This window comes from Phalaenopsis equestris, unplaced genomic scaffold (genome assembly GCF_001263595.1).
Source record: "Phalaenopsis equestris unplaced genomic scaffold, ASM126359v1 Scaffold235275, whole genome shotgun sequence".
NCBI classification, from domain to species: Eukaryota; Viridiplantae; Streptophyta; class Magnoliopsida; order Asparagales; family Orchidaceae; genus Phalaenopsis; species Phalaenopsis equestris.
Window position 1 is genome coordinate 47,334 of NW_018253158.1, and position 13,703 is coordinate 61,036.

A 13,703-nucleotide genomic window follows, 5' to 3' on the forward strand; every position below is an offset into this window, starting at 1 on the left:
ACCTCAAGATCTATAACAACTCTATCCCTTAGTTCCTTTACAATGGATGCCTTGGATTAACCTCTAAAACCCTCTTTCCATGCATGTAAGCCTGCTTGCTAGAATCTCAGAGAGTCTAAGCGAGCATGATCTTCTCCATATTTGCACTCCTACCATATTTGGATGTGACCACAACTCACGGAGTGTTGTCCAAATAGTTGTTGATCTTTACAGAGTCAACATTCTCCCTAGCGAAAGTAGTCTATAATATTTTGTATATTTCGACACATATGCTAAACTTGATAAAATTTGTTATAGAATAAGAAATGCTTGAATATCATTTAAGTGGTTTCGTAGATTTTGTTTGTCAACTTGTGTAGATTTATTTCTCTTACAAATTACATTATTGCTTGCATTTATTAGTATGTGCCATTTTTTGTATCATGTTGTGATATTTGATATATCAAAATTGTGAGCATTTATATGCTTTTGTATCATAAATATGTGCAAAAAAAGATAAAAATAGAAGAGTTGCAGTTGGTTGTTGTTGAGCGGCTGTATGTTATGTGCTATCAAGTAGAGTTAAAAGAGAATGTTATTTGATATGCCTAAACAGATGTTAACAAGTTGAGGTAAGAGAATGTGCACCCATGTAATTATCCATTTGTGCATTTGATATGCCTAAACAGATGTTAACAAGTTGAGGTATAAGTGGAAGAAGAGTTATTAGGGACATAGATGAATATAAATAAATGAGTTATATATGAAAATTTATTTTTATTTTATTTTCCTGCACTTATGATATCATATTTCTTATATTGTTACTCAACACATGTCAACCACAATTATAATTTCTTGTTTTGGCACTGTGATATATATTATACATGATTTTTTACAATGTTTAATTTATTTTCTTTGAACATATGTATATTTTTAATATTAAAAATTACCGTAGATTTTGAGTAGCCTACTGAGGTGTATTTGCTCGTCATTGCTTTACTCACATGTTTTGTTTTAGAGAAATGTAAGACTTATGTTGAGTAGAGACTGCGGTCACAGGGGCGCTAAAGTCACCGGGAGAGAAGAGGGGAGGGTTAGGGCACGAGGGAGAGGGAGAGATAGAGAGGGATCAAAGATTACGGCACGTTCGGGGGCATAGTGAATTTTGGCGGCATAAAGAATTCTTTCCAATAGCTTACAAACGACTTTAACTCCGTAGGCTATTAATATTAACACCGGCTGTAGTGACTGTCGGTTACTACAAAAGCTCATCGATTAATGCCCCGCTAAATGCCGGGTTCGTAAATAACCAATGACATATGACCATTGGTTTTTATGTGCTTATAAATGAGGTGAATGTGTTGGTTATAATAATAACAATTTTTTCTCAGAAACTAATATACTGTTCATAAACGATGGTATGTCTGGTTGTTATGCCATTGAAAATAACTCAACACATAAGCCGTCGTAAAATCGTCAGAAAATATGACATTTTTATTGATGAAAATTTAAGTCGTTCATTTTGTTGTTGGTTATAACACTTTCCTGTTGTGTTCACTGATATACTACATTAGCAGTCATTACAATAGTGGCCTAAATATTTAAGAAAATATATGGTGAAGCAAAGGATCTTTCAAAGAGGAAGAAGAGGAAGAATATGAGAATTAAAGACAAGTGGGATGTCAATGCTCCGATGTGAACTCAGGTGGACCTCCATTGTTGGCTCCACAACTCATGAATAGTGAGTTCAATGATTTAAAATAATTTCTCTCTTGCGATGAACTATGGAAACACAAATTGTTAGTACTAAATGTATTTTCATGTTGATATTTTTTACCAATAAAAATAAAATAGTTTTAGTGGAGATATGTTTTTATAGTTTTTACAGTGTTCAGTGAAAAGAATGTGGAGGCTTCCCAATATACTACTATTTTAATTTTTTACTAATAAATAGTTTTAGTGGAGATATGTTTTAAATTTAACAAGGTTTCTATAAACCTTGATTTCTAGCCTTTATGAATGTTTTTTTTCCCTTCCAAGGACCATGATCGGGCCCTTCTATGTAATTGTTGTACTTAATCCTTATATAAATAAAAATAAATTTGTTACCTTTATTAAATAATTTTTTGAGGTCTATTTTGATATGAAATGTGAAATGTTTGAAATTATTGGATTGCATTTGTAATGATGAATAAAATTTTTAAAATAAAAATCAATTATTTGAAAATTCATTTAAAATTTGAATCAAATAATTTAAAATAAGCACCATTAAAGCGGAGAGTCTCATCTCAATTACCTAATATCTCTGCCTTTAAAAATAGGTAGGTGCTAACAATGTATGATATTTTCTAGTGCCCTTTGGCTTCTGAGATTCCCTTTTGTCTCTTTTCTTTTGATAACCTCCAACATCTTTCTTCAATGACTCCTCTCACTTAGTGTAAAAACATCTCACTAAATAGAGTGATAATAAGTCCATCCAAGCTACAAGGCAAAACTTAAATCTATTATAGATAAAATGCAATTTCGTGGAATGCTCTTTGAGTGATGAGAGGGCGAGTACCTAATCTTTGTCTTCCTGGATGGCTTGTGCTATTATCAGAACTAATTCTATCTAGAATCCCTCTACTGTAAGTTGATATAGATCTTTAATTTGTATTTTTTAGTGCTCACGAAGGTGATTCTAGGTACTTTTGAGAACATCAAGACGGTTTTACTCTATAAGTGGAAAAAAAAAAGTTCCTTGCTCGATGAATTTGTTCATATACTTGTTCATGACCAAGATATTCAAATACTATTTTTGTGATGTTCTTCTCCTACCATACTAGGATGGTTTGACTGGAGTGCATGATTATGACAATGTGTATTATTATTTTTTCAAGTTTAGGGATGGAAGTCTAATCTCCCCTTAGACTATGAATTGTCTCAAAAAAAGATTTAAATCTCCATTGACAGACTAAAAGGGCTAAAACTTTGAATCCTGAATGCCATTAGCCATGACTTTCTATAGAAGATGTTTGGAAGTGTGTTCAACTAACATTTTGGATTATTCTATCTTTTAATATATTTCTAATGCATTTTCCTTTATGTTTTGTAGTTCCTCTTATTGAAGGCCCATTCTTTGACAAGACTGTGGTTGCATAATTAAAGAAGTAACATGAGAGAGGAGTAGGTGAAGGGTCAAAGTGATGAGGAAGACTCCAAAATAACCCCCACCTCCTCCATTTTTATCATTGATAATGAGGAGTCGAGTCTTGAATCATCAAATAAGTATTATTTTTTATTCGCATAATGAAGGAGTTGAGGAAGTGGTGGTTCCCACTGAGGCGTGTAATGAGGATGTCAAGCAAGTGCCAATAATAGAGCAGGAACCAAAGTCCGGCTCTATGCTAAAGAGAAAGTTTTGAAGGAGAGAGAGTGCCCAATAAGATTATGGCTACATCTAGGAACACTCCTCGAAAAGTTGGTGAGCATATCACTAAGATGGGAAAAGTTTGTCCTTCTTCTCACCCAAGTTTGCAATCATCTAGATAGATTCAGAGGTGTTAAGGAAGCATTTGGTTTAGGTATATCTTCCATAACTCATTTCAAACAATATTTAACAAAATTTTTAAGCTAGTGGAAACTAATAATTAAATTACTTACAAGTGGATAAAATTATATTTGTGAGCGACTAACACACAACATTGCAGTAAATGAAAATGAGCTTGATAAGTTGATGTACATATCTGTTTATTCACTTAAATTTTATAATTTTTAATGTTTTTCAAGTTATTTGGCAATCATATGTCAATTAGATATTGATACACATTGCAAAATTTTGCACTGTTGAAGCTGCTATTTAGAAATGTATGGTGTAAATGATATGTTGGCACCACATGGAGTAACACTGATCAAAGAGAGTCACATGATAGTTCTAACAGGTACCCAAATTTAAAATGAAGTCAATAGAAGCAGATTCTAGCATTTTGATGATCAAAGGAAGAGTGTTGTTGATTGGCTAGACTAACATTGATGGTACATTGAAATCTAAGACAACAGAGAGGTTTATGTTGTTATGTAGGATGGCTTGAAATTTGATCGAGAGAGCATTTGCTCAATATATACATTTGTATTAGTTATGGGCCACATTGGACTTTCTTAAAGTAATGGAGGCTCTAGATATATTTTACTAACGGTACCTGTTGGCATCACTTTTGTATGTCATATATGTCGGCGTATGCTTGAGTGCTACAGGACTGTTTATAACTTCCCATAGCCTAGGACAACACTTCAAGTCATCGAGATAACTTAAATGAAAAATAAGGATAAATGCCTAATCTCGCCAAAGAAAAGACAACACTTGAAGTCACCAAGAACTAATCAATATGAGAGAAAATTCTCACTCAAATATTTAATTTAACAACCGATATGAAGTTTTACATATCAAGTATATTTATAGGGATTACAATGATAAAAATTCAATAAAAGGAGAAAGAAACTAGACAGGTGGTAGGTGACCATTAATAAAGAAATGTGCTAACCATCTTTTTCATTGATTTTCTTATGACCATTCATAAATGCCTGTCGGCACTATTTTTGGTGTGGGGTGAAATATAAATAATAAAATATAAATTTAAATATATATATTTTTTTATATTAGAGCTCTTGTGATGGGCCTTGAATGGGCTCTTAATTGGGTACTTATTTGGGCTCTTTTAGGTGGCCCTTTGGCTTCATTTTGATGATGTGCTGCATCAGTTAGTCTTTTTTTGATAACATCATAATTTGAATTTAATCCAATTTTGTAGTGTGAGTTCATGATGTAGATATATAGTTTACAAATATGGAAGAGAAGAAATGCTTGAGTATTTGATGAACACTATCACTTATAAGATATACTAGTGGTCTATTTGGTGTAATTTCAACTATTTGAAGAAGACACCTATATGAGGAAACAACTACTTGTGTCTATTTGTTTAGCTCAGTTGTGTAGTGGTTGTAATATAATTGTTTATGAAAAAAATATATTTTTGATATTGTTGTGATGTGCTATTTGTAAGTTAATTATTTCAGGTATAATCACTCATATATTAAAATAAAAATTACATTCAAAATTCTAAAAAACTCATAAGTTCAAATATTACAAAAATAATTAACAGCTGAATTTATTCCATCGCTCAAGAACTCTTCCAAGGCAGCGTTAATCTTTTGCTAAAAATTTATAATTTATCCGCGCCAGAACTCTAAATCATTTGCGTCTCCCGTTGCCTTTTGACTTTCCAGGTAATCAGCTAGAAAGATGGCTAAGCAGTAGCAGTCACATGTCGTCGGAGAGCTTATTTTTTTAGGAGCGGGGTCGCCGCAGAGCTTTTCGGTCGGTTGCTGCATTTAAGGATGGGTGCGTGCTTCAGTAGGAGTAAAGTCAGACGGCATCTGCCGTCGGGATTCGCACAAGGTTGCCGAGATCCTCCGCCGGAGCCGGAGGCGCCGCAGGAGGAGGCAGTGAAAGAAGTGCTCTCCGAAACTCCGAGGCTGAAAGCGTCTCGGCCGTCCAAAGTGGATGATATTGGAATCAAGAAGGAAGGGGGCAACGAAATCGGCAGGGATGACAGATCGGAGGGGACTTCGGAGGTGGGCAGCACCAGTGAGAGCTTCTCTGTTTCTACATCTGTCACCGAGGTTACCGGGGAGGAGCGGCATGTGCCAGCGTCTCTAGCGAAGTTTCAGCGGAAGAGATCGAGCTCCTCCGGCGACATCCTAGGGAGAGGATGCCAGGCTCGGTCGCCGTCGTTGGATGTCGCAGCGGTAGATCATCGCCGTCACCTACCAGGCACAGGGAAGGCGGCGGTGGCGGAGGGAAAATGTACTCGGCGAGGAATGCGTCAACGGCTCCGAAGAGCCGCGTAAATTCTTTGTGGCGAGACCCGGGGGAGAGATCTGGAAGGAGATCTGTGTCGCCGGTGGCTAAGCCAAGCATCGGGGGGCAGTGTAGGGGGATTTCGGCGGTGAGGGCGAACGGGAAGTCATCTCCGCTGCGAGTCGCTGGGGGCGAAGCGGTACAAGGCTGCAGATTCGGCGGCGTAGGCGTCGGCGGCGGCAAGCGGGCGATAGCGCAGGGTATGGTGGAATGCGGAGGATCAGGAACGGCTATCGGGGGCAAGGAATCTCTGGAAAACCCCCTTGTCGCCCTAGAATGCTTCATCTTCCTCTAGAGATAAAAAAAGCTTGTTTGTTGTCGCAGTCGGTAGGTTTAGTTTTGGATTAGGGCTGCAGCCGCTGGCGTTTCTTTGCTGGTTAAAGTGGGACTAGGTGGTGGTGAGGGCGTTGAGCTGCTATCCGGTCGATCTGGACCGGACGTTGCAGCTCGCAAAAGAACCAACTGTTTTAATTAAAGCGTAGCCAACGTTTTCATTCCTATCTTGTATTATGTAGTTATATGCTGCCTGTCCTATTCGTTCAAGTAGGCCTAAAAGGACTTTGGATGCTCGTTATTCTTTTCGACTCTTCTTTTTTGATATCACAACTGTTTAATTTTTTAAAGAAAAATATTTATTTTTTATTATCACATTAAAATGTTACATAAATAAATAATAGAACTTAAGCGTGCTAAATGTGTAAATATATAAGAATTATGTGGTGTATATGCGTAAATCTTTTTTTAAAAATTAAGTGACTTGAGTTCATTTAATGACACTCTAATCACAAATCAAAATTTGAATTCAAGTTCATTGCCAATCCTAATGATTTTCATTAAACTTTTTTATATGGATAAAGATTGATCATAACATTAGAGAGAGAGAGAGAGAGAGAGAGTTAATAATCTTATTCTGCCTTACAAGCAGGATCTTCATTTGTAAATGGTGATATGTGCGGCTACTTTCTCTCTTACTGTGCTTTATCGTATAGATTTTGTTTGTTCAAGCAATACAGGATCTTCATTTGTAAATGGTGATATGTGCGACTACTTTCTGCTTTATCGTATAGATTTTGTTTGTTCAAGCAATATTATTATTCTATTACTTACTATACCCGTAAAAGATCCCTAGAGTAGAGGACAGTAAGCCACCTTTTTAGAAGGGACCTTACAACAAAACTCTACGCCCAACAATAACCAATAAATCGTTATTTCAAACGCACTTTTAGAACCCAAAATCACCACAGTAAGGAGCTTGTAGCTAGCTTCCTGGGGAGCAAGACGAGGATGTAAGCAGACGGAGGACAACTTCAGTCGACGATCAAGACAAAACATGAAGCGAATGATGAACCTCGGCTAAACTTTCCATAGTCTTAATGAACATAAACCCTTAGGATTTTGAGGTTATTCATATCGTATGAAGTAAATGCTCACATTATTTTTAGGCTTTCACACAATCTTTTGTCGTGTGACATAAGCCCTAACTCCTTTTAGGATCTTGAGGTTGTTCATTCGGTAAGATGTAAATCCTTCTATCTTCTTAGACTATTTGCATGATTATATATTATGCAAGTGTAAGCCCTAAATTTTAAATAATTTGTGGGAGTAAACACTTAAATAACATAATAAAGCCAAATAATAGTATTGTTTGGGAAGTCATTGAGGTACCCCTCAAAATTTATGACATCCCCTATTTTTCGCCCATTTGGCCTCCAAAATAACTGTTACCACTCGAACCCTTTTCACTTGACTTTCCCACGACCAATCGTAAAAATTTAATTTTGAATTCTTGAAGACGAAACCTCTAATCTTAATCGAGAGTTTTCTTAAGTGACTTTAGACGCTTAAGATGTAATTAACTATTAGGTTTGCCCTTATAGAAAATTAGGAAACCAGATAATATAAAACATATCTAATCTATATAACATGACCCGACAAACCTTCATGCAGTTTCACGATACTTGTCATTGTATCAAGCCCCGAGCTCGTCGAAGTTGGAAGAAGGCACTCGAGCTTCAAATTTCTTCAACATAACAAAAGCACGATAAGAAAAGAGACGACTAGTGGGTTTAGGGTGAGGAACAACCAGGGTTTCGACTGTATGTAGATGAGTTAGGGTTGATCGCATGAGTGTCATATGGGAGAAGATCACATATGCTTAATATTTAAAAGCTTTGATTTGCACATTTCTAGTTTGTATGTAAAACTATATTAATGTGAGTGTTCTTTCTAGGTGACATTGACGTCCCAAATGTGCTCGCACTGTCTAATTCATTATCCGGGGTTGTCCGGACAAATTCATCAACGACTAGGTCAATTTATGCCAACTTCACGCGTGACGTGACAAATAACATTCATCGATCCAATCCAAGTCATCTGACAAACAAATGCCGATCGGCCTTCTCCTAAGTGAGAGCTAAAGTCTAACAGGACTAACTTGGCAGCACGTCCCTCAACACATATCGATAGGTCTCAAATTAGTATCACGAGTGCTTTCATTTTATTTTAAATTTGATTTTGATATTGGTTAGCGAATTGTTTGTGGATTGTGGTATATGTGTACATGGTGTTTGTGTGTCTTGTGTGTGAATTGTGGTGTGTCAAAGAATTAAAACCCCTAAGTCAAAGTGGCCTTCCTAAGACATTTTCCAGTCCTTATGGGAACTCAACTTGAGTTTCAATATGTTGGCTCCAATTGAATCTAATAAATATTGAAGATTTGAAATCACACATGTAAGATTACAAGGAGTCAAGAAGCGATTCAAATTTCTAAGTGGTGCTCATCCCAATACTAGTCTTTTAGGAGAGTCAGTAGAGAAGTCCTATGACTAGATCCTATGCTCTAGAGAGGGAAACATACCTCGCCAAAATGAGGTAAAAAAGGTGTCATGTGACCAGAAATGAAACAAAAGACAATATGAGCCATCAACAACAACAAAGCCGACTTGATGCGATAGCCATTCCCACTGTGGAGTCTACCCACTGGAAGGGCTAGATCCTATGCTCTAACAAAGAACTAAAGACTCCTCATCAGAGATTAAAGATAGTCAACGAGGCTGGATCAGTTGACCAAACCCTACCAACCAAGCTCAACTGATTGAGTTGACCGAGCAGAGCCAAATCAGCCAAGTTTAGTAGGTTAAGCCAAAAACAAATAATATGATAAGACCACTTATAAAATATCAAGAATATCCGGTAAACACTTTCCATAAATGGAGGTAGGAATATAATGCCACTATTGTATTAACTTTTTTATTAATAGCACAAATATTTTACGGAGAGATAATACTATTCATTAACATTCATTTCTTTCTCTCTCGTCACATATGCTCAATAATCTTAAGTGTGATTCACGGGTAATCTCGAACTCAACACTAGAAAAAAATCTATGTTTGTAAAAGTCATTCATAGGTCATTCTTTTAGGAGCAATTAAAAAACTAGGAAGAATGGTTTGCATGCTTAAATGTATAGTATTTTGGTTATAAATAAAGTGAAGAATCTTAATATGCCTCATTTGAGTGTTCAACTTGCACAAAAAAAAAAATAACATTTGCTTGAGAAGAAATTTCTCAGTTGTAAAAAAAAGGAGGTTATATGCTATCACAAATTTTCATTATTCAACACAAATCTTGAAGCATTTCATGGATTTCAAGGTGAATTTTTGAGTAGAAAACATTTAAAATTTGATTAAAAGCCATTCATAGCTCCAATTTCAACAAACTTACAGTCAAACTAATTAGCTCGACAAGATGTCTGAATCATGCTATTCAATCACTTTTGAAAACTTTTCAAACATAATTGGAAGGTCAAACATATTTTGATTATGACATTCTTATAGTCAAATTAAGCATCTCGATAAGACAAATCTAACGAGCCCAAGATCACTCATATTTAAAATCACTAAGGGTTCGTTTGGGGTGGCGGCAGGGCACCGCACTGCAGTTTTGTGTATTTGGGTAAACTACATTTTGACAACTTTTTCAAAAAGTTGCTCTTGAAATCTACATTTTCCCACCACTTTTAGCTCGGTAAGGTGACAACTTTCTAGTTGCGATATGACTTAAAAATAAACTGTAATAGCCATTACATCTTTTAAGCATCAGCTTATTATTCAACAACTTTGCAACTGTTTTTTAGTAAGCTGCAGCAGCCTTAAATAGACCCTAAGTGAGTCAAATATCCATCAAATGCCGACCAATCAAAGAGGTCTCTTTCGGCTGTCTGATCAAGAGTGTTCCATATTCCTTCCTTGTTTGCAACTTGAACTCTATAAATAGAGCTCTACACCTGATTAGAAGGGGAGTTAAATCTTGCGCAAGGAGAAAGCCAAAGTCTATGGAAAAGAGAGATGTAACCCTACATTCTGCACTGCACATCCGACCAACTCCGCTCACTGCTACCGCTTCTAGCCACCACTGTCACAACCGTCTAGCTCTGACCGTCGTCACCTCCAGTTGCCACCACATTGGGCCGTCATTTCCGATCATCACAACTTTTGGTTGCCATCGCATACAGTCAACAATGGATGCCACAACCTCCAACCAACTTCAGCCTTTAGCCACCGCTGCATCCGTCTGCCACTGCTGCATCCGTCTGCCACCGCCCTCCACTGCTGCATCCGTCTGCCACCGCCATCAACCACCCCACTGCAGGCCACCACCGCTATGTCCTCCACCCAATTCTAGCCATTTCCACCTCACTTCATTGCCTCTACCCAACTCCGATTGAAGTAACCACCTCGGGGCGTTGCTGCTTCTTATAGAAGCCGCTAATGGCAAACACCACCTGTAACCTCCATCAGCTAGTAGCACCTTCAACCTTTGTCGCTTTCGTCCAACTTCGATCGACTCTAGCCGACTCCAACAGACTTCAAACGATGCAGCCTCCAGCCAACTCTGGTTGCTGCCACCTCTGGGCAACTATGGACGCTGCAACCTCCATCCAACTTTGGCCACCACCTCCGCCCAACTCTGGCTGCCTTCTTCATACAACTCAGGATGCGCCATCTCCGACAAACTCCGGTTACTGTTGCCTCCATATAACTTCGACTTACGTGATTCACAGCTCGTGCAACTCCCGACTCTGACCTTTGTGGTCTACAAATATCATCACAACTCACTACAATGACATATGTGACCAACTACAGACTATGCTGTTCACAGCTTATGCAACTCCCGACTCCGCCTTCTGCGGCCTACGGACGTCGTCACAACTTACCACCACAACCTAAGTGAAACTATGTCCTACATGGTTCATAGCTAGCGCATCTCCTGAATCTGGCCCCTGAAGGCTACAACCGTGGTTCATAGCTAGTGCATCTCCTGAATCTGGCCCCTGAAGGCTACAACCGTCATCACATCTCACTACTATGACTCATGTGATCAACTGTGGCCTGCGTGGCTTACATCTTCTATGGCTTCCCACTATGACCTCTGTGGCCAAACAATATCTCTGAAGCAACCATACGTAATCCACATAACCAACAACTACCATAATTTTCTACTATGACCTATACGACAAGTTGACACTACAACCGCCATCTATAATATTCACAACGAACTATTGCCTCCATAACAATCGACTATGACTCTTGCAGCGTACTATTATTGAGAACTGCATTCATTATAGTTAGATTATGATTATTATCGACGAACCACTGTTATATGTTTATAAGGATCTTTATGTTTAATTATTATTCATAGTAGATTATTTCAATTGAGTTAAGATTCCATGGGATTTTTTCCCATATCAAAATTTTTCATGTGAAAATTGAGATATCCCCTCCCACACATCACAACTTTAAAATACTAATCGCCACATAACTTCTAAAGTTAATGAAGAATTAGGATTATTTATAAAAAAAGAAACACTAACATCCGTCAAAGACGAAGAACACTCTCCTTAGCTGTACAGCCGTTCGTGAATCGATGATGGATGATGAATCCAGTCATTCATCTCAGGCCAAGTCTGTAGGATAAGATGATAAGCCGACGTGGCACCTTTTAAGCTTGCTTGTTCGGCTCTTCGATTGTTACCTCTTCTTTCGTAACCCCCCCCCCCCCCCCTCTAAAGAGATCTGGATTTCCCTTGCCCTGCCTATCTTGATCGGATCAGCAAATAAAGGAAGCAAGGTAATATCTTGTTGCCTACATATACTTCAAGTTACAATCTTCAATCTTGGCGATGACATCTCTAAGCTTTACGACACCCACCCCAAAGCCGACATCTATCATCCCTTCTAAGCCCCAGCAAGTTACAATCAACGCATCCGTAAGCTTTAACAGTTTCAGCAGAGGCTTTTTAGGGCGGCGAGAAGTAATAATCTCCGTAGCTGCGTCAGGGATATTGTTTAGTTTTGCGCCAGCACCTGGCCAAGCATTTGCAGCGGCGGAGGTAGACGATGAATATGTGAAGGAGACAGCGGAGGTGATAAACAAAATGAGGTCTACAGTCAATATGGACAAGAAGGATCCTAGCGTGACGTCGGCTGTGGCGGAGCTTCGTCAGGCATCCAACACCTGGGTGGCAAAGTACCGCAGGGAAAAGTCCCTGCTTGGTCGGGCTTCATTTCGGGACGTGTACTCCGCCATTAATGCTGTCTCCGGCCATTACATTAACTTTGGTCCAACCGCTCCAATACCCGCTAAGCGGAAAGCCAGGATCTTGGAGGAAATTGACACCGCTGAGAAGGCTCTGCTTCGAGGAAGATAGCTACAGAGGTTCCGAGCACCAGCGGGCATATATCCGTATATGTGGTTGCATTGTCTCCACTATTTCGAGCTTCTTAATTAGGAGTTGCCTCTCAATTTACCCTTTTTTTTGCTGTTTGGTATATCTACTAGTGTTTTTATCTTCTTCCTGTTATTGTTGTTCGAGCTGAGTCTACATAGCCACTGTTAATTATATTGCAGAGTTTGATGGCTTTGGCTTGCATGCCCCATTTCATTCATCTTATTTTCCCTTCGGGCACTTGGACAAATCTACGACAGTCCAACTGCTTGAGAAATGAGAAACCACTTTTGTTCCAAAGTTAAGTCATGTGATGGTTAAAGAGGAGATGATTTTATTAGCAGCAGTTGTCGTGGTGTGAAAGGACATAAGCCATTAATTAAAAAAGCTGATTATTTTTTTTTAATATCTTAAATTTGAATTCCTTTTTTTATAATTTATTTTTCATTATTTAAAAAACTCAAATAAATTTTCTACAACCAAATCTATTTTAAGATGATTTCTGAACCCTCTCCTCTTATGCACTTTGAAAATCCATGCCCCCGCCTCCACTTTCACAAATGATGGTGCATCACTTTTTGACACCTCATTTTTTTGTATCACATAAAAATTATATCTCATAATGAGTCATTTCATGGTTTGCGTGAGCTCGAAAAATGACCCAACGAGCCGACTGTGTCTGTTTTTAAAGTGCAATCTCATTTTCTGAATTGAAATTATGGACTATACATCACCATAGGTGTAACATGCCAGCGTCCTCTTAGAATTTAACCAAATTCCTATATATTGGCCCTCAAATCATGACCTTTTTTTAGAATTTTTGTGTATCCCAGCATGACTGAAACAATCTACAAGTGCATGACGTAGCGTCCCAAAATTGTCAAAAGATTATATGATGTGTCACATCATTTATCATATGGTGGCCCTCCTCATGCTGGTGCCTGATCCCCGATAACTGCTTATATGCAACAGTATAATAATGACTTTAATTATAATTTTCACTTATATTTCCTTACTTCGCAATAAAACAAAAAACTTGATCATGAAGAAAATAAGAATTTAACTATTTAGTTTATATATTTGGATACTACACAAATATAC

General features: G+C 37.9%; 2 protein-coding genes across 2 annotated transcripts; both read left to right on the top strand.

The window, feature by feature from the left end:
* The first annotated feature begins 5,103 nt into the window (after positions 1-5,103).
* On the top strand, positions 5,104-6,170 carry LOC110039109. Its single transcript, XM_020744066.1, has 2 exons — positions 5,104-5,738; positions 5,789-6,170. The coding sequence occupies exons 1-2, from the start codon at positions 5,353-5,355 to the stop codon at positions 6,168-6,170; spliced, it is 768 nt and encodes a 255-aa protein (XP_020599725.1). The 5' UTR covers positions 5,104-5,352.
* A 5,776-nt stretch (positions 6,171-11,946) lies between these two features.
* Positions 11,947-12,732, top strand: LOC110039110 (photosystem II repair protein PSB27-H1, chloroplastic). The gene has a single exon (XM_020744067.1). The coding sequence runs from the start codon at positions 12,057-12,059 to the stop codon at positions 12,582-12,584; it is 528 nt and encodes a 175-aa protein (XP_020599726.1). The 5' UTR covers positions 11,947-12,056; the 3' UTR covers positions 12,585-12,732.
* The last annotated feature ends 971 nt before the right edge of the window (positions 12,733-13,703 follow it).